Raw genomic sequence first — 27440 nt, 5'->3', positions numbered from 1 at the left:
TTTCTGTCACTGGCAAAGAATGCAGTGGGAAATGATCAATTCCATCAATATGCTGCTTTTTTTTAACCCCTTCTTCCCATGCCCCAGTATTTTGGAGTTTGTCATTTTCCATATCCAACAGGGACTCTTTGTGGGAGCTTCCAATTATGAACCAGTCTGGGGAGTCAGGGATTGGCTAATCAGTTATATGTGAAAAGGGGTTCATTAAGAAATCAAGGGTGGGACTGGGGTTGTGGCTCAGTGGTAAAGTGCTCTCCTTGCACAGGAGGGGCCCTGGGTTTGATCCCCGGCACCACATAAAAGTAAATAAATGAAATACAGGTATTGTGTCCTACTACAACTAAAAAATAAATATTAAAAAAATAAAAAAAATACAAATCAAGGGTTCAGGAAAAGAGTGAGAAATCACAGGGGCAGAGGGGTTTTTGGTTGGGAGAAGAGTGGTAGGGTTTAATAGGGAGTCTTGCTGCTAGGTAGTTAGGGGATCTAGTAGTTGTGTATGCAGTCATTGGACTCTGGTTGGGAGAATGTTGGTGGAATGCAGAGAAATGACCAGCAGCTGAGAAGTTCTGAAAGAGAGTCTCTTATAAGAATAGTAAAAAGTTGACATAATGCAAATGTCAAAAAAAGTTTTTTCTGGCCTCAGGGGTATATTCCCTGACTTCTGGTAAAGAAGTCTCAAGGACTCCTTTGTCTTCTTTGCCTGAGTGGAGTGACAGGAAGAAAGGCTTATTAGGGATAGGTAAGTAAAGAATTAAGGATTCCAGAAGAGAATTCTGGAGAGTAGAAATGGTGGAAGAAAGGGAATGGGGAGGTGGAAGAAGATCTAAAAGATTCCCTTTTGAGGCTTCATAAAAGGGTTTGACTATGAGAGGCAATTTGGGTATCCAGATGTGAAAATACTGAAAAAGGACTAAGAGGGAAAGCTTATCTCTTTTAGTGGAAGGTAGGGGAATGTTCTTTAAGGCCTGGAATCATTCTGAGGGTATTGTATGGGAGTTGGGGGGTCAGTAGGATACCTAACTATTGCACGAGGGGAGCAGAGAAGGGTCTTAGAATGAGAGATCTGGTACCCTAGGAGGCCAGGCCATTAAGTTGGGTGTTGATGATGTTTGGAGAATTTCGGGGATGAGCTACCGAGCAGGAGATCATCTACATGTTGTATGAGATGGCTGGGGGATAAATTTAAGGTGGCCAGGTCTTGTTGGAGAGCCTGGATAAAGTATTGGGGGCTATAATGGACGCCCTGTGGGAGAAGGGCCCAGAAGAGCTGCTAAGACACATTAGTGCTGAGAGCCATAGTGGAGTCCAAATGATGCATGGCATTCTTGCCAGAATGGAGTGTTTGAGAGGTGAAGGCAGCAAGCCATTGAGATGATAATGGTTATGTTAAGCTGTGTATATTAGACCCCTGCTGTCCGCCTCAGCCTGCTCCTTTGGAGTTCTCATGCTAATTTGGAGTTCTCCTGGGAATTTCCTGAGAGTTCCCATTTGTTGAGGAAGTGCCTGGAGAGGGATTTCCGGTTGTTGTGATGTGTGTCCGGAGAGAAGGCTGCATGCATGGCGTTCGCGGGAATGCAGAGAATAAAGTAGTTCCTGTTTTGAACCTACAAGGCTGTGTGGCGGCTGGGTTATTTTGTGCCCATCCAGACTGCGGCATTTCATGGCCCATGTGGGGAATGCCTGAGGGTAAATGATAAGGTAAATTGCTCGCCCCTGAGGGAAGGTGAGAGAATGGGTGACCATTTCAAAAAACAATGTGTTCTTGTTTTGATTTGTTTTGTTTTTGTTTCAAGCTGCCTATCCCTAGAACTTTCTCAGGCAAACTGGGAAAAACGGTTGACTCAAGGTTTGAAGTTGTTTGCCCCTGAGGAAGAGATAGAAATAGACCACAAATGCACATGTCAAGAAAATAGGAAAATTGATACAACGATTTTTTGTTCCGTTTTTGTTTCATTCTGTTTCGGTTTTGTTTTGTGTTATCTTGTTGGGTTGTGTTATCTTTATAGTAGATTAGAAATTAGTAAAAAACAAACCAAAAGAGTTTTAAGTAAATTGTTAGAGGTTCAGACCATGGAAAAAGACATTTTAGATCAAGTAGAAGAGAAGGTCTCTCGAGCTAGTCAGACAGAGGAAAAAAATTGAAAGGAGGAAGAACTATCAGGGAAACAGTTACAACAGGAGCCTGCTACTAACACCTTTGTATCACCAGAGGGCTTAAGTGTCCAACCAACAGTTCCACCTATAGAGACAACATATCCTATGTGGCTCCCAACCCCCGTAGTTGATAGATGGGATCCTAAGACAGGACCTCAAAGATTAGCATGCCCTGTACTTGAGCAGGCAGGAGGGCAGCAAATTCACCATACTTTAGATTTCAAAACAGTGAAGCAGTTAAAGGAGGCTGTAACAACCTATGGTCCCCAAGCACCCTTCACTGTAAGCATGGTCGAATCCATTACCAACTTGAACATGACGCCAGCAGACCGAACTAGCATGTGTAAAGCTGTGCTAAATGGAGGGCAATACCTGTTATGGAAGGTTGCCAATGAGGAATTTTGCATGGAGACGGCTAGGCAAAATGCAGCAGCCGGTTACCCTCAAAGAAATTTAGATATGTTGTTAGGAAAAGGACCTTATGAGGGTCATGGCAAGAAATTGAATATGATCCTGCTATATATTCACAAATTGCTGCAGATGCAGTTAGGGCATGGAAGACTTTACAAGGACATGGAGATTTACAAGGTCAATTATCTAAGGTAACACAAGGAACTAATGATAGGTTTATTCAATTTGTAGATAGGTTTATTCAATTTGTAGGTAGGTTTATTCAAATAGCTACCAGAGTTTTTGGGGATATAGAGCAAGCAATGCCATTAATTAAATAGCTAGACTTTGAGCAAGCAAACAGATGATGGAAGGAGGCCATTAGACCATGGAAACATGGAGATTTAAACACATATATCAAATTATGTAGAGATATTAATGAACAAAGGCAAGTCTTGGCAGCTGCAGTACAACAGGCTTTAGATGCCAGACCTAAAACATGCTATAATTGTGAACAAACAAGACATTTTAAAAGGAGTTGCCCCATAGGAGGAGGGTTTAACAAAGCTAGGTATCAAAGGAGTAGAATACCGGGTATTTTCCCACGATGCCATAAAGGGAGACATTGGGCTAATGAATGCCATTCTCAAACCACCATAGAGGGTACTCCATTATCAAAAAACGGACAAGGACCAGGTGTTTACCCACAATATAGTGGAGAAAAGCATCGGGCTCCATTGCCAAAAATAAACGGACAATGCTCCGGGGGCCACGACCACAAAAATATGGGCCACTGGAGGAACCCAACAACACCATGGAGAAACCCAGTGACACCATCAGGGTAGTGCCCAGGACACATTATCCATATAAGTTTGCCTTTATTATTTATTGTAGTACCAACAAAAAATATTCCTACAGGAGTATTTTGGCAAAAAGGTCCATTATTGTGGATACATTTATCTTATTCTTCTAACACTATTCTTACTAGGTATCCTAAGTCTGTAGGACTATTAATACTCAAAGGAATAAAAGCAACAAAGGGAGTGTTTGGAATTTCTCCCGATAAAATTATTACTCCATATACTATGGATCAAATTGATGAGTTAACTAATGAATTAAATACTTGGGCAATAATCATGTGTAAATCTAATGTTTCATTTGATAATCACTTACCATCTAATCCTTTGTTGTCTTTTTGGTCTTTGCATCCTGTAGTTTTTCCAAAAATGACAAGAAAAACACCTATCATGAATGCTCCAGATATATTCACTGTTACTGTAACAAACACCTGAGATAATCACCCTATAAAAGAGAAAGGATTTCATTTGTTTCACAGCTTTGGATGATTCAGTGCATAGTGAGTTGGAAAGGCAGCACATGATGAGGGGGTTTTCATGGTGGAACAAGCTGCTTACATTATGACCTGGATGGAAGAGAGAGAAGGGTGGGGAAGAGGAGGTACTGGGCCCTATTTTTCCCTTCAATACTGGAAACCCTCAAACCTTAATGACCAGAAGATATCCTACTAGGCACCCCCTGTTCTTTCTGATACTAGGGATTATGAGCTGTCACCAGCTCCTCTTTTAAAATCTTATTTTGAGACAGGGTCTTGCTCAGGTGTTCAGACAAGCATAGAACCTGAGATCATTCTGCTCAGCCTCCCAGGTAGCTGGGATTATAGACATACAACATTGTGCTTGGTTTAGGCCCCATGTCTTAAAGGTTCCACCATTTCCCACTAGTGCCAAGCTGGAGACTATGGGACATTCTAGATCAAACTTTATAGCATGTGGTAAGATCATTACTGAGAGCAATATAATTTGTACATAGTGAAATATGCAGGTTCAAATGCTGTTTGCCACTCCTGTTCCCAAGCTTCATAACAATTTGTTTTCATAATTCCATTCACTTAATTCTATCTTGAAGTCTCAGCATCATCATACATTCTAAAACTAGTCTAAAATGTGGTCTGAAGAACCTAAAGAGCCTTGGTATAACATAGCATCAAGTCCTCCCCAACCTAAATCCTCAGTTTTTATACTGAGGTTATTGTCCCAGGGACAACCCCATCCCTACATTTTGTACTGATCATGATGACTGGGACTCATTTTGGGTTCACCCTACCATACTATCTGTCACTGAGGTCCTTCTATATTCTCTTCTCAATTTTATTGAAGATTGGAAACCCTCAAACCTCCATATGGTACATAGGTCCTACCAAAAACTGTCACATTTTATTAGTGTCAACTACTACTCAGTTGCTCCAAATAGACCTTACTCCTGTCTCTATTTTCCTGTCCATGTATTAGGTATCTGGAAAAAATACCTAAAATCATCCAATGACCTCTCATGAGGTTTAGGGTTAGAATTTGTACTCTTTACCTGGATTGCAGAGTGATTCAGCCACTGTGGCCTCACTGACCTCATCTTTCTTCCTTGCTACTCTCCAGCCACACCATCAGAACCTCTACAGTTCCACTGCAGACCTTTGCCCAACTGATTACTCTCATGAGGTGCTTCTGTAGTGCTTTTCATTTGGCTGGTTATATCTTATCATTCATGTCACCTCCTTAGAGAGAAATTCCCTGCCCATGAATTCTAAGGAGCTACCCAGTTACCCTGTATCAGTTGGTCTTGTTTCAGTTTTCTTGATAGTCCTTACCTGTCTCTGATATGGTTTGGTTGGTTTATTGTCTTTCATTTTTCACTAGGATATGATGTCCAGAAAGACAGGATTTATGATTTGCTTCCAGCTCCCTTCTCAGTGCTGACATTGTTTTGTGACCCCAGTGGATATTCAATACATATTCCCGGTTGCTCACATATTACTGAGGTCAATGCTGTCTCCTTGTGCCCAAAATCAATTTCATGGATGGTCTAGCCAATTATGGTGATAACCACGATGTGCAAAGCTAAACCAACCATTATGTACCTGGGACCAAGAATTCTTGAAAAGGCAGTCCAAGGTAGAAGCATAAAGCCTCAAGGATAGCTGCCTTCATTAGCTATCATGTTTGGGAATCTATACTTGCCAATGGCTCTACAATGAAAACGAACACATTCTGTTTTGATAGATTTAATAGATGTTGGCTTAGAGCCATCAGAAGGACAAATAATTTTAAAAGATGAGCATGGGGGCTGAGGTTGTGGCTCAGTGGTAGAGTGCTCACTAGCATGCATGAGGCACTGGGTTTGATCCTCAGAACCACACAAAAATAAAATAAAGATACTGTGTCCACTTAGGCTCAAGTATAAATATTTTTTAAAAATTCAGTGAGATCTTTTGGAGGATTTAGGTGGGTTGCATGCATTGAAACACTACAGCAGCCTATGTGAAACATTGCTAGGGAACGGAGGTTATCAGAAAGCAGAAATGGAATGTGTATTAAAGAAAATTGTTCACACTGGTAAGATGTTTGCTGTGAACCCATTGGGAATATAAAAGGACAGAATTTGAAAAGTAGATACTTGGGAAGACAAAGATGGGATGAACTGGTTAAAATATAGGTAAATACACAAATGCATTGCAATTTTTAAAATTGTGCATTATTATTGTAGGTAAATTATCTTCTTTTTCACATGGAATTGGGATTACCTGATGATGTTGTCCCTTAAGAAGGGAGGTGATTTAGCCTTTGAAGACGTGGGCATTAAGCCCACAAAATGTGGGCATTCAAGAAAAAGGTGGCAGTAAAACCATACATGTAAAACCATAACATGAAGAGTAATCTGTGGTTTGGAGCACCACCTATAGTTTCTTTAAAGACTGGTATCTGCTGTCAGCAAGGAAATGACAGAATTGGAAAACATGTTCTTCCTCATGCGTGGATAGATCTTTAATATGTGTGTCTGTTAAAATTAATGATTAAATTTATTTTATAAATACTCTGTTCCTTTTTATGGCTAGTTAGCTATGCACTATATGATTTATATTAAGTAATTCAAAATCTTTGTTTCAGTTAAACGTTTCATCTCAAGGTTGAGAATTTCTAAAAGAGTTAAATGCCATAAGAAACTTTAGGGTTCTTTGGTGTACTTCAGGTCAGTGATTTTATCATTTTCTATTTGGTTTACACATTTACTTTATAAAGTGGGTAGTAAGCAGACACTGTATCTGTTTTGTATTTATAATTTTTAAAAGTTTTTAAAATTTATTTGTTCTTTTTGTATATACATGATAGTAGAGTATATATATATATATATATATATATATATATATATAACCTTATTTGACATATAAGTATAGATATAAAGTATATATATATATATATATATATATATATATATAAACCTTATTTGACATATAAGGTTTACATGAAGTATAATTTTCCATTCTTTTGTGTTTGTTTGGTGTTGGGGGAGGAGTTTAGAGGAACATCCTTTAATGGTGTATACCTCAGCATACTCCCACACCCAGATTGGAGTGGAGTCAAAGAAGCAGGGATGAGTGAGTGACCCCACAGAGCCTCACATGGCAAAGAGGAAGAGGAAGGTGACCATCAAACAGAAGAGCCAATGGCGTCAAAAGGCATAGGAGAAGAGCTGTTGCTTGAGAGATGGGTTTCTACCCGGGACAGAGATCAATGCCTACCCAGGAAGAGGAGAAAATGAGAGTGGGGGAGGGTGGAGGGCACAGGAAGGTGAGGGGAAGGTGACAGTGAGAGTCTAGCCTGCACATAACCTGGGGATCCGATAGGTAACAATTTGGCAAGTCGAATTGAACTTGGTTGGACACACATTTATATTCTGGTTTAGTTGTCACTGGCATAGCCAGTGGTCAAGCTGGGTTTATAAAGTGGCTAATAAGCAACTACTATAACATTTTTGTATTTCTAATTTCAAATTTTTTTAAATTATTGATTTTTTTTGTTTATACATGATAGTAGAGTATATTTTGACATATTAGGCATACATGGAGTATAACTTTGCATTCTTTTGTGTTTGTTTGGTCTTGGGGAAGACGTTTAGGGAAACATCATTTCTCCAAACACAGTTCCAAACCAGCCTATGATCTGGTCACACCAACAGTGGCAGCCCTGCCACCAATGAACTTGTCTGCTGAGTCAATGTCCCAGGAGACAGTCCTGTTCTGGAGCTTTTGTCTGGCCATCTGGAGAGGAGCTGGTGTAGGAAGGCTGTTTAGATGAGTCCTGTGGTCTACTCCGGAGGGAGACAGACAGAGGCCTGATTAGACCCCTGGTAAAACAGCGGGTCAGAGCTGGAGAAATAAGCAGTGCCTGGGTGGTCTGCATTTTTTCAGTCTCTCACCTTTAGCCCTTGGTCCCAGTGTCCAACTGCCCAACCCACGTATCCCTAACTTCCCATTCTTGTGGTTGTTTGTGTGGTGCAGTTAACTGGTCATGTATTCACACATGAACACAGAAAACCTACGACCAATTCATTCTACTGCCTTTCCTATTCCCACCTTCTTCCATCCCTTCATTCCTCTTTCTCTAATCCAATGAACTTCTACTCTTCCCTCCCCCATCCCCCAACATTCTGTGTTAGCATCTATGCATATCACAGAAAATTCAGCCTTTGGCTTTTGGGAGATTGGCTTATTTCTCTTAGCATGACAGTCTCCAGTTCCATCCCTCGACTGGCAAATGCCATGACTTCATTCTTCTTTATCACTGAGTAATATTCCATTGTACATAGATACCACATTTTATTTATCCATTTATCTGTTAAAGGGCTCTGTTGGTCCCATCATTTAGCTATTATGAATTGAGCTGCTGTAAACTTGAATGCGTCAGCATTAGTATACTATGCTGATTTTAAGCCCTTTGGGTATATGCCATTCAACAAACATGTACTGATCAGCTCTTATTTTTGAGACACTGTTTAAGACATGGGACACATGGAAATGAACAACATATGAGAAAATTTTGTGCTCTCAAGGGTCTTACATTTTAGGAATTGCCGGGCAAGGGAGTGATGGAAAGTCTAAACCATAAAGACAACGAAGAATTAAATTACAAAATGTATTGAAAGGTTCACAACAGTACAGGAGATGTAGTCCCTGGTGAAGGGAATCAGATGGAAGGAAGGGAGAAACCCTGAGAGGTGCTTGCAGTTTTAAAGAGTGTAGTCAGACAAAGCAACATTGAAAGGTACAATTTGAGAAGAGGCTTGAAGGAGGTGAGGAGTGTTTTTTAGGCTTGGAACAGCAAGTGGGCTCAGGGGGTCTGGGGTGGAGTGATTGAAAGGGAGCATAGCAGTGGATCAGGCAGAGCCAGAGTCTGTAAAGCAGTACAGCCTGTTTTTGTGAGTAAAGTTTTATTAAAACAGAGCTAATCCATGTGTTCTCCTATTTTGCATGGCCACTTTCATGCTACAAGTGCAGAGTGGAGCTGTGGAGACAGAGAGAATCTGGCTCACAGACAGTTATGTATTCACCATCTATCTGTCTTTTTATGGAAAACATGTGTATCCCCTATCATGGGGATAGAAAGGCAGTAAATGGTTAGGGATTATGCTACAGCAGAAATGGAGGAATGGAGTTAGAAGTGGGTAGGTTTTAGATGTGATGTGAAGAGAGGGCAGATGAAATTTACTAAAATTCCGAGTGTGTAATTGGGAGAGAGAGAAAGGAATCAAAGGATGTCAAAGGTTTCTGGCCTGGACAACTGGAAAGATGATGCTAAGGAAGACAAGGAAACTGTGTATAGACCCGACACCCCACCCCCACCCACAGGGGAAGGAGAGCAAATAGGAGATTCCTTCTCAAATGTGTTCAGAAAGAAAATACAAAGAAAAGAAAAAGACACATTTGGACTAGAGGCCATGTCCCCATTCTTCACCTGTCCCGCAGACTACTCCCTCTTCCTGTGGCCAGATGTCCCTCCCCCATGAACCTTGAGATTGCTTCTCACTCAAACACCAACATAGCAAGCAAAGACACCAGGTGCCATGGTCTTTACAGGGGACTCACAGTCTGCCTTAGTCTTAACTAGTTTGGGGGAAATGAAGCTCTGCTTCAGGGAACTGAAACCTGCAACATTCTCAATTTAAAATAATTATGTTATCCATGAAGATTTCAGAAAGATGCAGGCAGAATTGTAGTTTGGAGTCTCCCAAAACAAAGAGAAGAAAAAGACACGTTTGGCCTAGAGGCCATGGAAATAGATGAAAGAAAGCCAAACCCTGGAGTAGCATTTACCACAAAAGTAGAGAACACAGTGTTCCCTAGGAACCTCAGAACAAAAGGATAGGGCCAACCACCAGCAGGAGGCACCAGACCTGCCTGGCAGCAGCACTTGTACCAGAGGAAATGGGAGACAGGAGGCTTTCAAAGCTCTAGCAGGCATTCCTGCAAAGCACTGTGGGCCAGCAGGAGAAGAGCAGCTGAAACTGAGAGGAGTTCTGGCCAACCCCAAAGTGAGTGCAGTAGGTGTCCTACAAAATGTACTATACGTTGTATAATCAATATGGTACAACAGCTATTTACATAGCATTTACATTGTGTTAGGTATGGTAAGTAATTAGAGATGATTTAGATCATTTGTGTGCAGTCTCTCTTCAACTCTGTGGAATTTGGTGTCTGTGAGGGGTCCTGGGTGCCATTGTCTGTGGATACTGAGGAGCAGCTGTAAGTACAAATGTTCCACATTTAAATCGGAAGGGCTGACGCTGTCCAGCCCCTGAACTCTCTTGAAAAATGAACATAGAACGCTCCTTTTTAGACAAGGCCTCACCCAGAGGAGAAATCGCTGGGAGGAACAATAGACACAAAGCATAAAACTCCCTGTGTAAACATCCAGAAAGTTTTAGAAAATAAGTCGACATGTTTTTAATACTTCAAGAAGTAAGAGGAGGAGAAGGAGGAGAGCAAAGGGAAAATGGGGACGGACAGAACTGGAGGGAAGAAGAAGAGGTGGAGGAAGGAGAGGTGGAAGTTGTCGTACCGTCACATAAGAAACTCTATCCTCAACCATACTTTTACAAAGAAAATGAATCTTGCATAAAAGTGCATAGCAAGAAAAGAAGGAAACCAAATCCCAAATAAAGGTATTCTAAGAAACAGGAGAATAGCATCCTCTCAGACGACGAAAACAAGTCAGAAAAGAACCCCCCAAGCACATCAGATGGTAGCCCACTCTTTCAAAACTAGCTAAAAAACAGAAGGCCAAGCAATGCAAAATAGGACAGAACATGAGAGGGGAATGGAAAATTATATCATGGATATAGCTTTCTGTTTGGGATGGTGAAAAGTTTTGGATTTGGATAGTGAATAATGCTTGAACAACATTGTGCATCTACTTAATGCTGTAGAGTTATCCACATAAAAATGGTTGAAATGTTGAGTTTTATGTTTCATAATAAAAAAGAACAACATAAGTGGAGATTAGATGAGATGGTAGAAATCAACATAAGACTAATCTAAAAGGGAAAACATGAATGAACATAATAGATGTCTAAAAAGAAAGAATAATGAATTTTTTTTTAAAAGGAAAAACATGATAAAAAATATCCTAGAGACCTGGTAAATAGGAAAAGCAAGAAAGCCAGGCAAATTCTACAAAGAAGAATGCAAATACACATAGGAATTTAATATGTCATAAAGGTTACATTTCAAATCCGTAGGTCAGATAATTTAACAAATTGTGATACATATATTTTGGGGTCAAATATCTCTGGAAGTTTCCAAAATGTGGGAAAAGTTGATGTCTCCTGTGGGAAGAGTGGTGAAGATGGTGACTGGCAGTTTTGAGGGAATGGGTAAAAGCTGTTGGGGCTGCTGGGTCCTGCAGCTGTTGGCAGGTTGCTCTTTGCACATGCGCACTCTGCTTGCGTTGGGTGGAGATGGAAGCCAAGGAGTGATGTTTTCCTTGTGAGCTTCGGTTCATGGCAATGGTCCCTGAAGACAGCATCTGCCAGAATCAATGGAAGAGGACCTGACAGGCTTCTCAGTTCAGTATTTAACCCCCTTTCAAGTGTGATCTCTCTCCTTCACCCTCTACCCCAACGTCTCTATGGTGTGCTCTAAAAGCCAGGTTGGCTGCCTGCAGGGGGCCCTTGCCAACACTGAGGACTTGAGGACACAAGCCTCAGATTGAGGCCTTGCTTCTCAACCATTAGTAAAGTGTCAGAGTGGTACTGGCCTTGTGTGTGAAGGTTCATTCAAGTAGTGCCTCTCTGCTGCCCTGGTGCATGGGTGTTGAGTCAATGGTGATTTATTCCAGGCCATGTTCTGGGTGGGCCTCATGCTGCTGAGTTCACTTGGCCAAGTTCCAGTTATCAGCTTCCCTCAGGGTAACTGAGAACCCTGTAACACCCCTGGTAGATTCCCCGTGTTTTGTATTCACCTTTCCCAGCTAGGATCTTAAGTGACCCAATCATGGTGGGGATGTGCCCTGAATCTTATTTTTGAAAATGCCATTCAGGTATACCAAAACTCAGCCATTCTCCATGAGAGTTTTTTGTTTGATTTTTGCATTTCTTCTGGTCAACCTGAACCCGTCTCCTATCATTTTCAACTTGCTTGACATTTTATCATTTTAACCCTCGTTTCAAACATTGTGTTATTGGTCAGCCATTTTGCCAATTCCTGATTCTTCCAGTAAACCCATACATCTGTCTTCTTTTTGCCTTCCTAGTGCTGGATGACATGCCTTCCTCTTTCCCCCATTCCTAGCCTTTACTTCTATTATCCTGGCCAAATTTGAGTTCCTTTCTTCTCATGTAGGCTGTGATCCACACCGCTACCAAAATAAACCACATTTAACAGCCATTCAAACTCAAAATTCCTGTTTATTATCTATTAATCAATTCCATTACATTTCTTTATTCAATTTTATTAAGTTTTAAAAGTATATTGGAATGAGTACATATTCATATGTCTATGAGGACAAATGTTTGATAGCCCAGTGGTAACACAAGGCCTCTTTATTATCTATTAACCAATTCTATGGAATTTCTTCCTTCAATTTGACTAAACTTTAAAAATATATTAGAGTGAATACATTTGTATCTTTGTATCTACATATTTATAAAATTTATATCTACACATGTGGAAAACTATGTGATGCCCAAGCAGTACCAGGAAGCATCTTTATTACTTATCTCTCAAACAATACTATTACATTTCTTTATTCAAGTATATTAAGTCTTAAAAATATATAAGTGAACACTTTTGTATCTATGTACCTCTCTGTATATATACGTATAAAACTATTTGATATTCAAATGGCAATATAAAGCCTCTTTATTACTTACCCTCTAATCAATACTATAGCATTTCTTTATTAAACTATACTACCTTTTCAACTATGAATAAATTCTCATGTATCTATCTATGTGTATATGAGAACACTATTTGGTACCCTTGTAGTACCGAAAGGCCTCTTTATTTTCTAACAATTCTCAGTGGTACCAGAAGGCCTCTTTATTATGTATTAGTGAATAATATTACATTTCTTTGTATAAGTTTATTAAACGTTGAAAGCATCTGAGAATAAATAAATGTGTATGACTCTATCTAGATACATGTGGAAAACTATTTGGTCCCTAAGTGGCACCACTGATCTTAGCAGCTCTTACATTGTGTAGCCATAGTAGCGAGAAATCTCCATCTCTCTTTCCCTCTCAATGAAACACTGCACTCTCCCCAAAGCAGTGTACTTGGCAGCATTCTCACGCTCTTGTTGAGCCTTCTTCTTCATGGCTTCCCGCTCTGGCCTCTGCTGTTTGGTGATGGGAGTTGATACTACTTGCCCAGCAACATTGGGTTTCCTCCATGGAATTGGTTGTAAGGCAAAGTCTTGGAGGAGATATTGGTTTTGAGGCTTGGGCGGTTGTGACTGGGGCTTGGTCCCAACCCTGGGAATGGGTTGCCAATGAAGAGAAGTACAAGATGATGTTTTGTAGGGTGCAGGCCCAGAAGCAGCAGACCAAGGGACACTAGGCTGGGTAGAAGCGCTCACACGTGACTGAATGGCATGAGTCAAAACGGGGTGAGCTGGCTTGGCAGGACGAATCCAAGATGGGTTGGCAGTAGCTGGTTGGGATGTGTTGACTGCCATGGGTTGAGCTGAGCTAGCAGGGCCAGGCTGGGCAGGGTAAGCCCCAGTGGGTCTCCGTGAGGCCAGAGACTGTGGCCTCCTATTGATTACTGGTCGAGGTGGAGGTTTCTCCTGGGTCAGAAAAGGCAAAGGTACCAATTTGACCTTCCCAGGTGGTGGAGGCTCATAAATGGATGGAGCGGGACCCTCTCCTTCAGCACTGATATCTGGATTCTGGGCTTTGACTTGTGATTTCTCAGGACCCTTAACCACCAGCCTTGGTTTCATAGCTGGGCAAGTACGGGGGTCTTGGGTACTGCCTGAGTTTCCCGGGGCCCGGGAGGAAGAGAGCCCAGTTTTCTTGTCATTCTTCTTCCCCAGTGCATGGAAAACCTGCACCGACTCCACCATGTGCATGCCGAGACAGCTCCGAGGCTTTTTAAAGGACTCCTGGCAAAGCTCAGGTTGGTTCCTCTTCCGCTTTAGTTTGGGCACAGTTGGCTTCTCTTCCGCCTGGACTCTGTTGCCTGGCTGCTTCCTCTCCTCGGCTTTCTTGGAATTTTTTTCCCTGGTTCTCTTGGTCTTTTCCTGCCCATGGCCCTTAGCCTTGCTGTTCCTGCTGGATGCAGCTTCCTGAGCTTTGCTGTTAGAGTGCTTGGCTGTGTGCACATTGGCCCTACTGCTGTCTGTATCCCTGTGAGCAACTTCTCCTCCTAATGCACCCTCTAGGTCCCTTAGCTGCATTTTGGCCTGAGGAGTTCCATGAGGAGACTCTGAGGCTTTATGTTTTTTGTTCCTCACTGGATCACTAGGACCCTTTAAGGCACTTGTGATTTCCTGCCCCTGATTCACCATGATGGATCTGGTGTCATTGGAATTTGTTATTGTGGGACTCTCAGCTTGGTCAAGGTCTTTCAAGGAATCGAAAAGCTCAGGAAGTTGAATATCCCCCAGCAGTGCAGTGAGGTCTCCAAAACAACTGCTAAATTCAGTCCCATTTTCAAGTGTGCCTTGGTCCTCAAGACTCAAGCTACTCCTTTCTAGAAGGGTATTTTCAGAATGTGGCTTCTCCTCTTGGTCCAGAGGACCAACGGAGGCCAGAAGCCGGTGGATTTCTGGGATGTCTAAAGGGAGTAGTGGAGGATCCTGGTTCTCCATGGCAATTTGGTAGGCATCCAGCGGCTCTGTGAGCATGGTGTTAATCTCACACAAATTCTTAATCTCTGTTTGTTTCTGGCTTTGATTTGGGGGCAATGCCAAGAAATCAGTGGAACTCTGGACTGGAGTGATTGTGGAAATGTCCCCAAGTTCAGTTTGTGAGTTTTTCTCACTTATTTGGCTTTTTCTGTTATTGCAGATGTATGAGAATTCTGGAGGCTGTGGAAGACAAAATGTCTGACTTGGAGGTTGCAATCCCAAGGAAGCCTCCATCCCTAGGGAAGTTTCCATCCCTGCAAAGGAATCAAGGACGATGGTAAGTAGGATGCTCCCCCTTCCCAGCTACACACTATTCAGGGAAACCACCAACTGTGGAGAAAGCATTTCTATTAGCTCTTTTAAAGGACCACTGACAGATATCTGTTAAGAGTTGCATATTAGTTACAGGTGATCCCTTGAAGTCTTACTTTTGGGCTGGTTCATCACCATGGCAGCATGGGTTTCTGGTAGAGCACTTGTCTCCTCTGTGGGAAACCCAGAAAAACTCTTTCATGAAGTCTCTCGTTCTCATATAGGGGCCTCTCAATTCTCTCCACTCTCCCCAGAATGTAAGAACACTTAACACCATGAACTAGGAGAGGGTGGAGCTGTTGCTCATGAGATCAATGTGAATGGTCATGGGTTTTGGACTCCTGCTTTGGGCAGCATCTCTACATACAGAGGTTAAATCCTGCAGTCAATTAAGGGACAATTAAACTGTCACACCCTGATATGTGTTGATGTATTTTTCTAAACCAAAGTACAATTAGGGAAATATATTTATAGTGTGGTTGTGCAGCTGGACTGAGTGCAAAAATAGTGAACAGCCGCTTCCTTCCGTGTGCTCCTAGAGGTCTCTTAAATGCATGGGTGGCCATTATGCTGTGCTGCATGCTTCTCTTACAGAGTCTGAAAATGGGGACTGCTGAACAAGATTGTGGTTAAAATCTCAGCACTTGAATTCTAGGGATGTGTGGACGCACAATTACCAGCTGAAAACTGGACCCTCCATTCGAATGGTAATCTTATTCCTTCCCCTTTTTGCTGTTTGTACTCACCTTGAAAATTTGTTCCTTCTATACTCTGAGTGGACACAGAGTAGTAGGTCACAGGTGTAGGGACTGATGGTAGGGCATTTGTGGGCTGAACTTCCTTTAGCACTGTCACCATTTCTGGTTGAGGGGCAGCGGCACTACTTCCTGCATATGGCACAGAGCCATAGGATTGCAGGCAGGGCCAATGTTCTCCAGAGAGCAGAGTCCCCAGAGAGCTTTGATCATAGTAGTAGACCTGGCTTCCTTCTTGGTGGGGTAGTGAGAGGCAATGTCCTTGATTTGGAATCTGAGGTAGTGTCACCTGGACAAGCCTACCCGATAGTAGTGGATACCCAGGGATCATGACATTGGCTTCAGAAGTTTTGTCATACTGGAATGCCATAGATAGGGAAGAATCTGCTGTAATCTGCCTTAATCTGACAGTCAGATTAAAGTCCCTGAGTGAAGATGAGCTCTTTTCAGCACTTCCTGGGATATACCACTCAGAGATACTTGGACAGGGGGCAGGTGCCATGGGAGTCTGGTTCCGGCCAGTAACCCCAGACACCATGGCTGTGCTAGCATGTTGATAAAGGGAGGCACTGCCCATGAGTGGCTGGAAGGAGGTGCCACAGGTTGAGGGCAGTAACCATGCTGAAGTGGCAGCTGGAGCAGAGGCTCTGGAGAAGTTGCAGACACTTCCTGTCAGGGAAGCTGCATTGGTCACCACAGGAAGAGAGAGCTGCAGAGAATCAGCATTTCCATGTAAAGAAGAATTTTGGAAATTTTCTGTAGGAAGAAGAGGGTGGTGAAAATATTGATGAGACAGGCAGATTCTTACAATAGTCAAGAAACAATGACATCATACTGTTGTAGTAATCAGGAGGGCCCTGATTTCAATAATCATTGAGAGACCCCAAATCACTCCATTTAGGATGGCTGCAAGTACTCTTCTGATTACCAGCCTTTTCTCTCAAATTGGGCACAGAAGTCCCAAGTGGTCTGCTTCACACATTGTTCCCTATAAGTATCCTTCTACCTGTCCTACCTTTCCTTTGAGCCTGCACTAGTATTGACTCCTGAATTGGCCCTAGAACTGAAGTATTTTCGAACTCAGAGAAAACCCCAACATTACCAGTTAGCAAATGAGTACACCAAGGGTCAGGGAAGTGAGACTGACTTTTTCAGAATCCGCAACAGATTATGGAAACTTTCTCCCTGGCCAGGACTCTTGTTCCAAAGACCAGAAATCTGGAGATACAGAAATTTGTTTTTCCCTGTTCATAGAAAATCGTACTGATATCACCACAGTGATCTTTAGTATCTCCTTTTGTTTGTCCAGGTCACATGATATTTCCTAGAGTTCAGTTTGACCATCCAAATGATAATTTAAGCGTCATTCTTTGCCCTCTTTCAGCCTAACTGCTGATCCTACATGAAAATGACTACCTGAAATTCAGTTTCTCAAGAAATGCTTCTTGAAAGAAATTGAAACATGCGAGGCCCTGGGTTCAATCCTGAGCACCATGTAAAAATAAATAAAATAAAAGTATTGTCTTGAGCTACAACTGATAAATAGGCATTACAAAAAGTTTCATTTGGAGGGAGTTACAGTATGTTCTGTAAAGATAGAAGCAAAAGTCAAAAACAGCTCAGAACTAAAAGGAATGACTACGTAGTAATGAACATATGGATATGAGCAAAAGTGAGTGTATATGAAAATTGCTAAGAAATGAGTTCTGTTATCATGCATACAATATTATGAAAGTGAATGTTTCTCTTTGATTTTAGTGAATACTCTTAATCAAAACAAAGCTCATAATTGAAGGTGAGTTTGAATGCATTCTCAAGCTGTACATATAGACAGAGAAACTATACTAAAAATGTGTGTAATTTTAAGTAAAGTGAACACAAATTTGAAGTAAAGTGAACACAAATTTAAGTAGGGTGAACAGATGGGTAGCCACGTGGAGAAGCGAAAACTAAAGCCAAAACCCATGATGAATCTGGGCATGCTGTGGTGGGCCTCTGGTCCCAGCACCCGGGAGCCCGAGGCAGTGGGATTGCAGGAAACCAGGAATTCAAAGCCACTCTGGGCAATTCAGCAAGATCCTATCTGAGAAAAGAAATAAAATATCCTGGAGATATAGCTTGTGTAGCATGCTTGCCTAGCATTCATGAGACCCTGTGTTCAATCCTCAGAACTGGAAAGAAGAGAAGAAAATAAGAAAGAAAGAATGAATGAGAGGAAGGAAGGAAGGCATAAGGAGCAAGGCAGGGAGGGAAGGAGAGAGAAATGGAGGGAGTGAGGGAAAGAAGAAGGGAATGAGGACAGAAGGAAGGACGAAAGAAATTTTGTACATACTAGAGAAAAAACCAATAAGTGTAAAGTCATTACTGTTCTTGTTTCTCTTCCTCTAAGGATTACCAACACCAAATAAAAGACATTAATTCCACTAGGTAGATATTTCAATTAATATAAACACATTTTCTGATAATCCTTTTGATTATTCAAAAAACAGAAAAAATGCTTTAACAAAATCATAGAAGCCTGGTTTATTATCACATTTAGAGAAAAGTCTTGTCCCTAAAGTCTGAGAAAACCATCACAGTATAATAAAATAACAAATTTAAAACAATTTTTGTCTTTTATTCTGACATTTTCTTCTCCCATTTATATTAATACAAAAATGTTTGAGCTACCTTACACCCCAGCCCCAAACAATTATTTGAAATGTAGACAAAACAAAACGTCTTCACATAGTTATTTAAATAAACTTGGAATTAGAGATGTGAGCTTGAATTTTTATTCTTATACAGTTCTTTCTTTCGGTTCTTAGATTTAGAAATCATCAATGACCATTTGTATATTGTCTGTTTTAGAAAAAAAAAAACTGTTGTAAAGATGGAAAACAGCTTCACCTTGACAGCTTATATCACACAAAGGAATGTGTCCTTCTGATGCAGGTTTGGACAAAACATGTTTTAGAAATCACTGTAGTTTAAAAATCAGAACAAAATAGGACACGGAAATTGCCATTTCCCCAGCTCTGTCTAGAACCACTTTCCTTGGCATGTTTGGAGGAAGAATCATTTCTAAAACATACTTCTAAAATGTTCATGTTCAAACTGTCAACATCATCTGTGTTGAAAGCGATCATAGAAGAACTCTAACAGCCAAGTGTGACTTTTCTGATAACCTGCTTACCCCAGTGATACCCTCATTCAAGTCTTAGTTTCCTTGCTGGTCTGTTAATCTAAACATTCTCTAAACCAGCCTCTGGGAACATTCACTCTATGCTGTCTGTTGGTTTAAATAAAATCTTTGCTTTTCTTCCACATCCATCCCAACCAACCTCTTTTTTTCTCAACAACATCATTCTCTTCATCTCTATTTTTCTAACATTTTCTTCTCCTTTATTTTTATATTTTCTTCCTCCGCCGAGTTCCTATTGCCGTGTGCTTAAACAGTCACAAACTTGCTTTCCCAAGAACATCTGCCTCCTTACAGCCCTGTCCTCCTGCTCCTCTCTCCCTATTTCTCTTTTCACCTAGTTGAAACAGAAAACTCCCAAATATGTGAATGTCCCTTTTATGAACGGCACTAAATTTGAAATACTGAAGTAGAAATCTTTTTGAAGGGAAACTGTTACAGAGGAAACCTCTTGGTTTCCACCCTGCCTAGGTTTTGTCTCTTTCAGTTGAAACAACACAACCATGAAATCGGATTTCATTCTCTATAAACACGCCCCTCAAGATGCAAGAAAAGTAAGGGACCAGAACATGGGCAATCTGTTATCCTCATGTAGCAAATCAGGAAACAGATTTTGTGAGAGAGTAAGATAGTCCAGTTCTATACCTAGTACATGTCAAATTCCAAATGAAATTAGGTGTCCAGATTTCTAGTTCCATCCTTTCCCCTATTATTCTTAGCTCTTTTGACTCCATTAGTAAATTGAGGCAGGTAAAAAGTCTAATAAAAAGCTTTAAAAAGTTTCTTTACTCACCTGACATGGTCAGAGAAGAGGTCACATCAATTGTAGATACAAAGGATGAGGAGATCACCCTAGAGGATGCGTGGGTGGCTGAGGCTAGAGAATGCATGTTTCCCAGTATGGAGTTCACTGGTCACTGTTTACTGGCCACACTAATGACTGGTTACTGGTCACTGGTCACTGGTCACTTGCGATGATTCAAATTTGTTTACAACTACATGGCAAGCCTAAGATTCTAGCAGGTGGCAGTAGGTTTGGTGGGAGAATGATGTCACAAACCTGGCCGTTTAAAGGTATGAAGTAGCCAATAGAGTGGTCAGACTCCGAAGGAGAAGGTGGGATTGGGTGGGGAAAATGACAAGAGAGTTGATTGGGTGGAGAAAGTGACAGGAAAGTTATAATAGAAACTAAATGGCTCAGTTCTGGTAGGTGAGCCCTGCAGGAGGGACATAATGGGCTCACCCCATGGCTCCCCTCCCGCAGGCTCTTGTGTTAGGGATATCATCTCTGTGTTCCTCTTAAATGTTCATTAAAATATTATGAATATGTTATAAATTATGTTTCACACTATAAGAGGTAATAGTAATACATTACTTTATTAACATATGCAGTTAATATCCCTGGAGATGGAAGAAAGAGACATCTAGGTTGAGCAAGTATAGTGGTTCTGGAACCACAGAAGTTGATTTGATTATTGAAGTTACTGCAGTATTCAAGGATTCAGAAAGGGGTTAAAAAGTTGTTGTTTTTTTTTTCCCTATTTGTAGATGGACCCAATACTTTTATTTTATTCATGGGTCAAGTCCAGTGCCTCACGAGTGCTTGGCTAACATTCTACCACTGAGCCACAATCCCAGCCCTAGGGGGAAGTTCCTTGAGTGCATTCTCTGGGGAATGATGTGGCCCAAGATTCTCTTTAGTTTCTCCTAGATCCCTGTTTTCTTTGGCCTGGGCTGGGCCAGGTTAGACTGGTAACTCTCTTCTGCTCTCCTTCCCCCATCCCTCTTCATTGTAGACATTTTTTCATGGACAAGCCTTGAGTCTGCATTCTTGTACACATTGATATTACTTTATTTTAACTTGCAGAAGCAGGGGTCTTTTTTTCTGTGAGTTGATTCTTTGAAAAATGAACTCTGAACAATAGCAGAAACTCTAGAGAGGTGGAAGACTTAGTTGCCTGTAAAATTTCCCTCTCTGGAGTTTTGTTGTACTCCTTTAACTTATAACTCCCTGAGGACAGCTCCTTGGCCATGTAGACTTTGTGCCATCAGCCTCTTTCATATGTGAGAGGCACTGAGGATCCTCTCTCTCTTCTCATGTAAGAGGATCCAGTGTGGCAGTTACTGTGACTTCCTCCCCCATGCAAACAGCCACTATAGAATCTTGGGCTTCTCACATTCTTTGTCTTGCATGTTTGGGTGGCAGGCCAGGAGAAAAGTTAGAACATTAAGAGAACATAAAAAAGTATGGATAACATAAATAAAGGAGAGGGTAACATGGACTTTTAAATTTTAACTTTTTGTTAGAAACAAGTTAACTCATTGAGGTCTCATTTTGTGTTAATAAAAGAGGCAATTAATTTTTTTTTTTTTTTTTTTTTTTTTTTTTTTTTTTTTTTTTTTTTTTTTTTTTTTTTTTGCTGAGTGGACGGGTCCTTGGAATTTAAACCAGGGACACTTTCCCATTACCTCACATCCCCAGCCCTTTTTATTTTTCTTTAGAGACAGGGTCTCACTATGTTGCTTAGGGCCTGATGGATTTGTGTAGACATGCAAAGAGAGGCTTGTGGAAAAAGCATTGTGGTTATGCTGTGCACCCAAGTAAGAGGTGTGTCTGTTCAGCACAACTTTATCTAAAGTGCTTTTGCTTTTGATCCCCTGGAGAGTGTTAGTTTCACCGCTTTCTCTTGTAATGTGATAAAGTCAGTCAGGACTGAATTGGTAATAATATATATATATGAGTACTGAGCTGGTTTGGGGGAGTACAACTGGGATTTATTCATTTTTCTTGGTGGTAACCTTTTTTTTTTTTGTGGTGGTGGGGGTTTACCAGGGATTGAACTCTACCACTGAGCCACATCACCAGCCCTATTTTATGTTTTATTAGAGACATGGTCTCCCTGAGTTGCTTAGCACCTTGCCATTGCTGATGTATGCTTTGAACTTGCGATCTTCCTGCCTCAGTCTCCCAAGCTGCTGGGATTATAGTCGTGTGTTTTTTAAAAAAATAATATTCTGTTAGTTGTCAATGGACCTTTATTTAACTTTTGGACTTCCTTAGAGACAGTGAGTAGATAGTGTGATTCACAATGTCAAGAACCCACAGGAAATCAAGCGCATATATAGAAAAAATTGCTCATAAATAAAGATAAATATTGCATTTACAGGCCTATTTTTCCCATCTCTTACACTGCTAATTATGGAATATATATATATATATATATATATATATATATCTTTTTGCTGGTTGTGTGTGGGATAATTCTTAGCTAAGAGGGATTGTGAAATGTTTGGTGGTATAAAGATATGGCTTGGAGTATGTCAACTTTTTCAGGGTATATATTTTTTCTTTTTATCTCAGTTGCATACCTCAGATAGCTTGCTTTTATAATACTGGCATGTAATGTGAGACTAAGAACTTTTTCAGGGTATATATTTTTTCTTTTTATCTCAGTTGCATACCTCAGATAGCTTGCTTCTATAATACTGGCATGTAATGTGAGACTAAGAACATACAGTGAGTATCTGTAAGCCAGATTATTCCTTATGTTCTCTTAGGAATCAAGGGTATCCCCAGCTACTATAGGTTAAGGAGATGGAGATGATGGAGACGGGTGCAGACCTCATGAATTCAGCAAAGCCTTTATTCAGCTATGGAGTCAGGCATCAGATGGGCAGACTTTTTGGTTAGAAATGGCTGCTGGTCTGGGTTTATATAGGTTACACACTGGGAGGTAACTTACCCATTGAAGGCTTTAACAGGACGTGGGCATTCAGGAAAAAGGTTGCAAAAACTAGAAATTTGTTTTTATTGGCAGTGTTTTCATAGGGCCAAAATGGAGGGTGCATTGTCCTATCCCTGAGAATGGATATATTGGGAAAGGACCAATTCTTGCCCCTTTCCAGGGATTTCTTGTCACTGAGTGATGTTTGCTTCCTTCCCAGGGATTTTTATGTCACTGGGAAAAAAAGTATTGGGAAAGGATCAATGTTATCAATGTTCTGGTTTTCCCTCCGTCCCTCTTCCTAGGCCACACTGTTTTTGGGTTGTCATTTGCATATGTTTTATTCCAGACTCTGAAAAGTCATAATGAATAGTGGCAATGATTTCAGATCTGGTTGCTTCTTGGTGAGAAACGGTGAAGAAGGAGGACCCCTTCTCTCAGAGTTCTGGAAAAGAACATGGGTTCTCTTGTGGTTGAGGCTTAAGAAGAGTATATGTGGGAGTAGACTTGGGGCTCAGGCACAGTCCTCCTTTTGTGGTTTCAGAAATTTGGACTGTATTCTGGAGAGGGCTTGAGCCAGACAGGTCACCTCATTAAGAAAATGTTTTTTTGTACACAATTAAGAACAGGGATAAGAAAGGCTATTATAATAAAGGTGAAGATTAACAGATTTGTTAGTTCTAGGAAAACAATTTTAGCAGGTCCTATCATTGGGGAGCCTATTTCCCTTAATGAAGGCCATTGTATCCCTTTCAAACTTAGGGTGCACTTTCCATGATCTCAGGAGTTCGGGTCCTTTGGAGCATTGCAAGGATGATTATTGTTGGAACCATATTTTCCTGATGGTTTAATCATTTCCAACCTGCTTGAAAGACTGTGCAGAACTAGAATAGAAATGAACTCTATAGTTATAGCTAGTAGCCCAGGTATATGTGTAGAAAAGTATTTCAAAGAGTTGAGGGAAGAAATCCCCTTAGCTAAACTGCCCCAAATTTCTTCTCAAAAGTAGATGTTTTTGCATTTTCTATGGCAGAACCTGAGATTGTGATTTTTAACTCAAACAAGTATTGATATGAAAAAAGTCAAGTCCATTAGGTGATTACATACATTTTGCCATTGTGTCTCAGTGTCATCATATGTATCTCTAGTGACACAAAATTGGGTGATATTACAATGACCCTGAAGTTTCTGAGCCCATTGTAAATGTTATACTTATTCTCCTAGTCAAATAATAGAATCTTTTAGTTGTTGAATTTTGTTTGAATTATCTGGGATCCAAATGTTGTTGAGTTTGCCAGGTCTTGGTAACATTCTTATGGAATTGTTGAAGGTAATGGGTGTTTGGACCTGCTGATGCAATGTCTCCGCTGCAGTCAAAACAACAGTCCCAGCTCTCAGCCACCAGATGAGCCATTTAGTGTGGTGTTTCAGGTGCCTCAGTAGTTCCTACGTGGATGGTACTTAAGGGGCCTCCTGCCATGGTACTTTTAATTTTACAAGGAGCCTTTTGAGAGTCATTATAATTTGTGCTGAACTTTGGCATAGAGTTCAAATGTTGTTGTAGCATACACTTTACACATTTAACATAATATAGGTTTTTGTGAGGCATCACAAAATTTGATTGGGTATTTGAATGGGTCTGGACCCTAAAACATAGGGATTTAATACACATACTGTGAAGGTACAATTCCTTATGAAAGGAAATGTTACGATAGATAACATTTTTCAATTTATTATATTGAGAAATACCCTTCCATATCCCCAAAGTCTCCTCAGTCAGACCTATTTTTGTCCTTAATTAGCAGAGAATCCATTCTCATGGCAGGTGATAATTCTCCCTTAGACCAGTATCTAGTGATGTTGGAATGGAAAACATCTCTATAAACCAGATGTTCTAAATTGTCTCTATAAGGTAATTTTCATCCCAAAGCTCTGGATTCAGCATCAGTCAGTTCCCCAGGAGAACCCCAATGTATAACTTGTTTTCCTACAACAGAAAGATTCGATGATAGGGTTATCACCTTCAGACCATTGTAAAACTTTTGGTGAATGATTTCTGTGCCAATGGTAAGAGCATATGGGTCTGCTTAATGAGTAATTAACATTAACTCCCTGGCATGCAGATGAGCCTCTGCCAGTGAGGAAAATAAGCCTGGCCTCTTGATCCTGTTATTTTGGGACATATGTAAGCCGAGTTTCGAGGCCCAGTGTGGTAACAATATGAGTTTCTGAGAGAAACACAAAGAGGGGGTCAGGAGGACAGTCCTGAATAATTGAACAAAGATTGTTGGGAGGACCTGGTAGTCAAGAAAGGACCAGGCAACAGGCTTGGAATTAAGATAGATTGAAGGGGGAGGATCAAACCATGTTACTGGGTGAGCAGTGACAGGCTGTAGAATGTGGGCCCTATAAGCCTCTGTGTTTCTAGCCAAGCTGGCAGTTGTGCATATTATGAAGAGCAGCCTGAGGGACATGCTAATAGGCATAATGGACTGACCTGTTTTCCTCCATTGCCCCCAGTTATCTCTCTTAACCTATCCCCATGGCCTGGGGTTTGTCTTCCAGGCTCAAGACATTAACATTTTTGCCTGTAGAGAGAGGATTCTCACTGAATACATCAGCCACTTCTTGTCTCTGCTGTTTCTGGTCCAGTGTGGCAGTTAGTGAAGTTAAAGATGATATGTGGAAAACACAAAGAGAGGAAATGTATCTTGGGTGGGGGTCAGGACAATGTATATTCCTTGAAGCCAGGGATCTCAAATGAGTTCTAATGTTTGTAGAGGAGAAAGATGAAGGGGAAGTAAATATGATGAATTTAATTTGACTCTTGAGTGCTATTAAGAAAAGGTAGTAGAGGCTGGGGTTGTGGCTCAGCAGTAGAGCACTCGCCTAGCACATGCGAGGCGCTAGGTTTGATCCTCAGCACCACGTGTAAATAAAGAAATAAAATAAAGGTATTGAGCCCAAGTATAACTAAAAAATATTTTTAAAAAGGTAGAAGGGTATCTGAGAGAGCAACACTAAGAATTCTGGGTGTGAGGGTCAGTGGCTTCCTCAGGAATGGCTGGAAGGTAGGTCATGTGTAGTCAGATGAGGCCTGTGAGAACAGAATGGTACGTGGCATTAGCAGGAACAGATTTGAAATTGCTTAAATGGATCCTGGATGGATGGCCTTATAGTTTGGCTGTGGTAGGTGTGGAGAGAGTCACCTTAAAAAGGCCCTTTCATTTTCTTTTTTGGTAAGGGAACTACACATTGGAAAGGGGAGAGGCAAACTAAGTCCCCTATGGAAATAGGAGGAGGGGCCCCTGAAGATTGAGTGTGGGAAGATGAGTGTGGGCATATTTCCAGAAGGCATCCCTGAGGTGAGGTAGGAGGTCTTTTGGGACATCTGGAGGAATGCTAGGTGGTTGAGGTTGAATGGTGAGGGAGCAAATTCTCCCCTAAATTAGTTCAAAGGGGCTGATCATAAGAGGATTTGGGGGCAGTACCTGGATCCAGAGAAGGGCCAAAGGGAGGAGCTTAATCAAATACAAGGAATGTCACTACATAATTTGGTTAAGGTTGCTTTTAAGGTCCTATTTGTCCTTTCAACCTTTCCTGAGGACTGCAGATGATAGGGGATGAGGAAATTCCATTTTATATTTCAACTTTAGCCAATTCTTGGGTAATAAAGAAATTAACTTGGGGGCCTATATGAGATTGGAGAGAGGCAGGTAAATCAAAACATGGAATTATTTCTTGGGAAGCTATGTTGCAATGGTAAAAGCCTTCTTATTGTTAGCTGGAAAGGCTTTGACCCATCCAGTAAAGGTGTCTACTGAGTCTAGGTGGTATTTGTTTTTCTTACAGGGGACATGTGGGTGAAGTCAAGTTGCCAGTCTGTGGCAGGAAGGTCTCCCTAGCTTGGTGTGTCAGAAATGGGTGTGGTCTCACATTAGGGTTGGGGTTATCCTTGAGACAAGTGGTGCAGGATTGAGGAACTTGTTGGAGATCCTGTAAATCTGAAGAGGGTAGGTTTAGTGAATTCTTCAGGAGTCACTGGAGGGAGCGCATATCAGGGTGGAGTAAACTTTGTAGGTAAAATAATAGGACTTTAGTTTCATCAGGGAGAAACTGGAGATTTGTGGACTTAGAGGCTTGTGAAGATTGAGGGTGGTGGTGAGAGAGAGCAGCCCGCTTCACTAGCCAGTCCTCTGTATTATTCCTAAGGATATGTAACACTAGCCAGCCTGATGTCCTTTACAGTGCAACTCTGCCATCTTGTGGAATAAAGGAGCAGCTTCAAGCAAATTTCTTATGTAATTAGCATTAGAATTCCTGCCTGAGGAAGAAAACCTCTTTCCCTGCAGATTAGGATATTAGAATGAATTATGTTATAAGTGAATTGGAATCAGTAGAAATATTGACTGATTTGTTTCTGGCTCATGATACAACTTGAGTGAGAGCAGCAAATTCAGCTTGTTGAGATGTGGTGCCTGAGGGGAGGGGAGCAGCCTCAATTAAATGGGTAAGGACAAAAGAAGAATCTCCTGTAATCTTTCCTTGAAGTACAGCATAGCCTGCAAGATTTGGGGACTGTTAGCACAAGAGGTCCAGGCTGGATACAAACTTCATGGATCAGCACAGCTTTTATGCAGGTACAGAGTGCTGCCTCTGATGAACCCACTTCTCAGAAGGTGGAAAATGAGTCATGGGCCTAAGGGAGAATCAATGCTTA

General features: G+C 41.1%; 1 protein-coding gene across 1 annotated transcript; it reads right to left on the bottom strand.

Moving 5' to 3' along the window:
* Positions 1–13085: 13085 nt before the first annotated feature.
* Positions 13086–19885, bottom strand: LOC144249681 (uncharacterized protein C2orf78-like). Its single transcript, XM_077791820.1, has 3 exons — positions 19789–19885; positions 15806–16570; positions 13086–15001 (listed from the first exon to the last, which is right to left on the bottom strand). Exons 1-3 carry the CDS (start codon positions 19883–19885, stop codon positions 13086–13088), a joined length of 2778 nt encoding a protein of 925 aa, XP_077647946.1.
* Positions 19886–27440: the final 7555 nt, after the last annotated feature.

Source organism: Urocitellus parryii, chromosome 12, assembly GCF_045843805.1.
Source record: "Urocitellus parryii isolate mUroPar1 chromosome 12, mUroPar1.hap1, whole genome shotgun sequence".
Lineage (NCBI taxonomy): Eukaryota > Metazoa > Chordata > Mammalia > Rodentia > Sciuridae > Urocitellus > Urocitellus parryii.
Note: the sequence above shows the minus strand (reverse complement) of the source record. Positions and strands in the feature narration are given on the sequence as shown.

What these genes read in the sequence shown, in the direction of transcription:
- LOC144249681 (XM_077791820.1), bottom strand. Translation starts at nt 19,885, where the DNA reads ATGCATTCTCTAGCCTCAGCCACCCACGCATCCTCTAGGGTGATCTCC. An exon ending in CTCTTCTCTGACCATGTCAG is followed by an intron (nt 16,571 to 19,788) that starts GTGAGTAAAGAA and finishes TTCTTCCTACAG; the next exon opens with AAAATTTCCAAAATTCTTCT. An exon ending in AGAAGGAACAAATTTTCAAG is followed by an intron (nt 15,002 to 15,805) that starts GTGAGTACAAAC and finishes ATTCCTTTGCAG; the next exon opens with GGATGGAAACTTCCCTAGGG.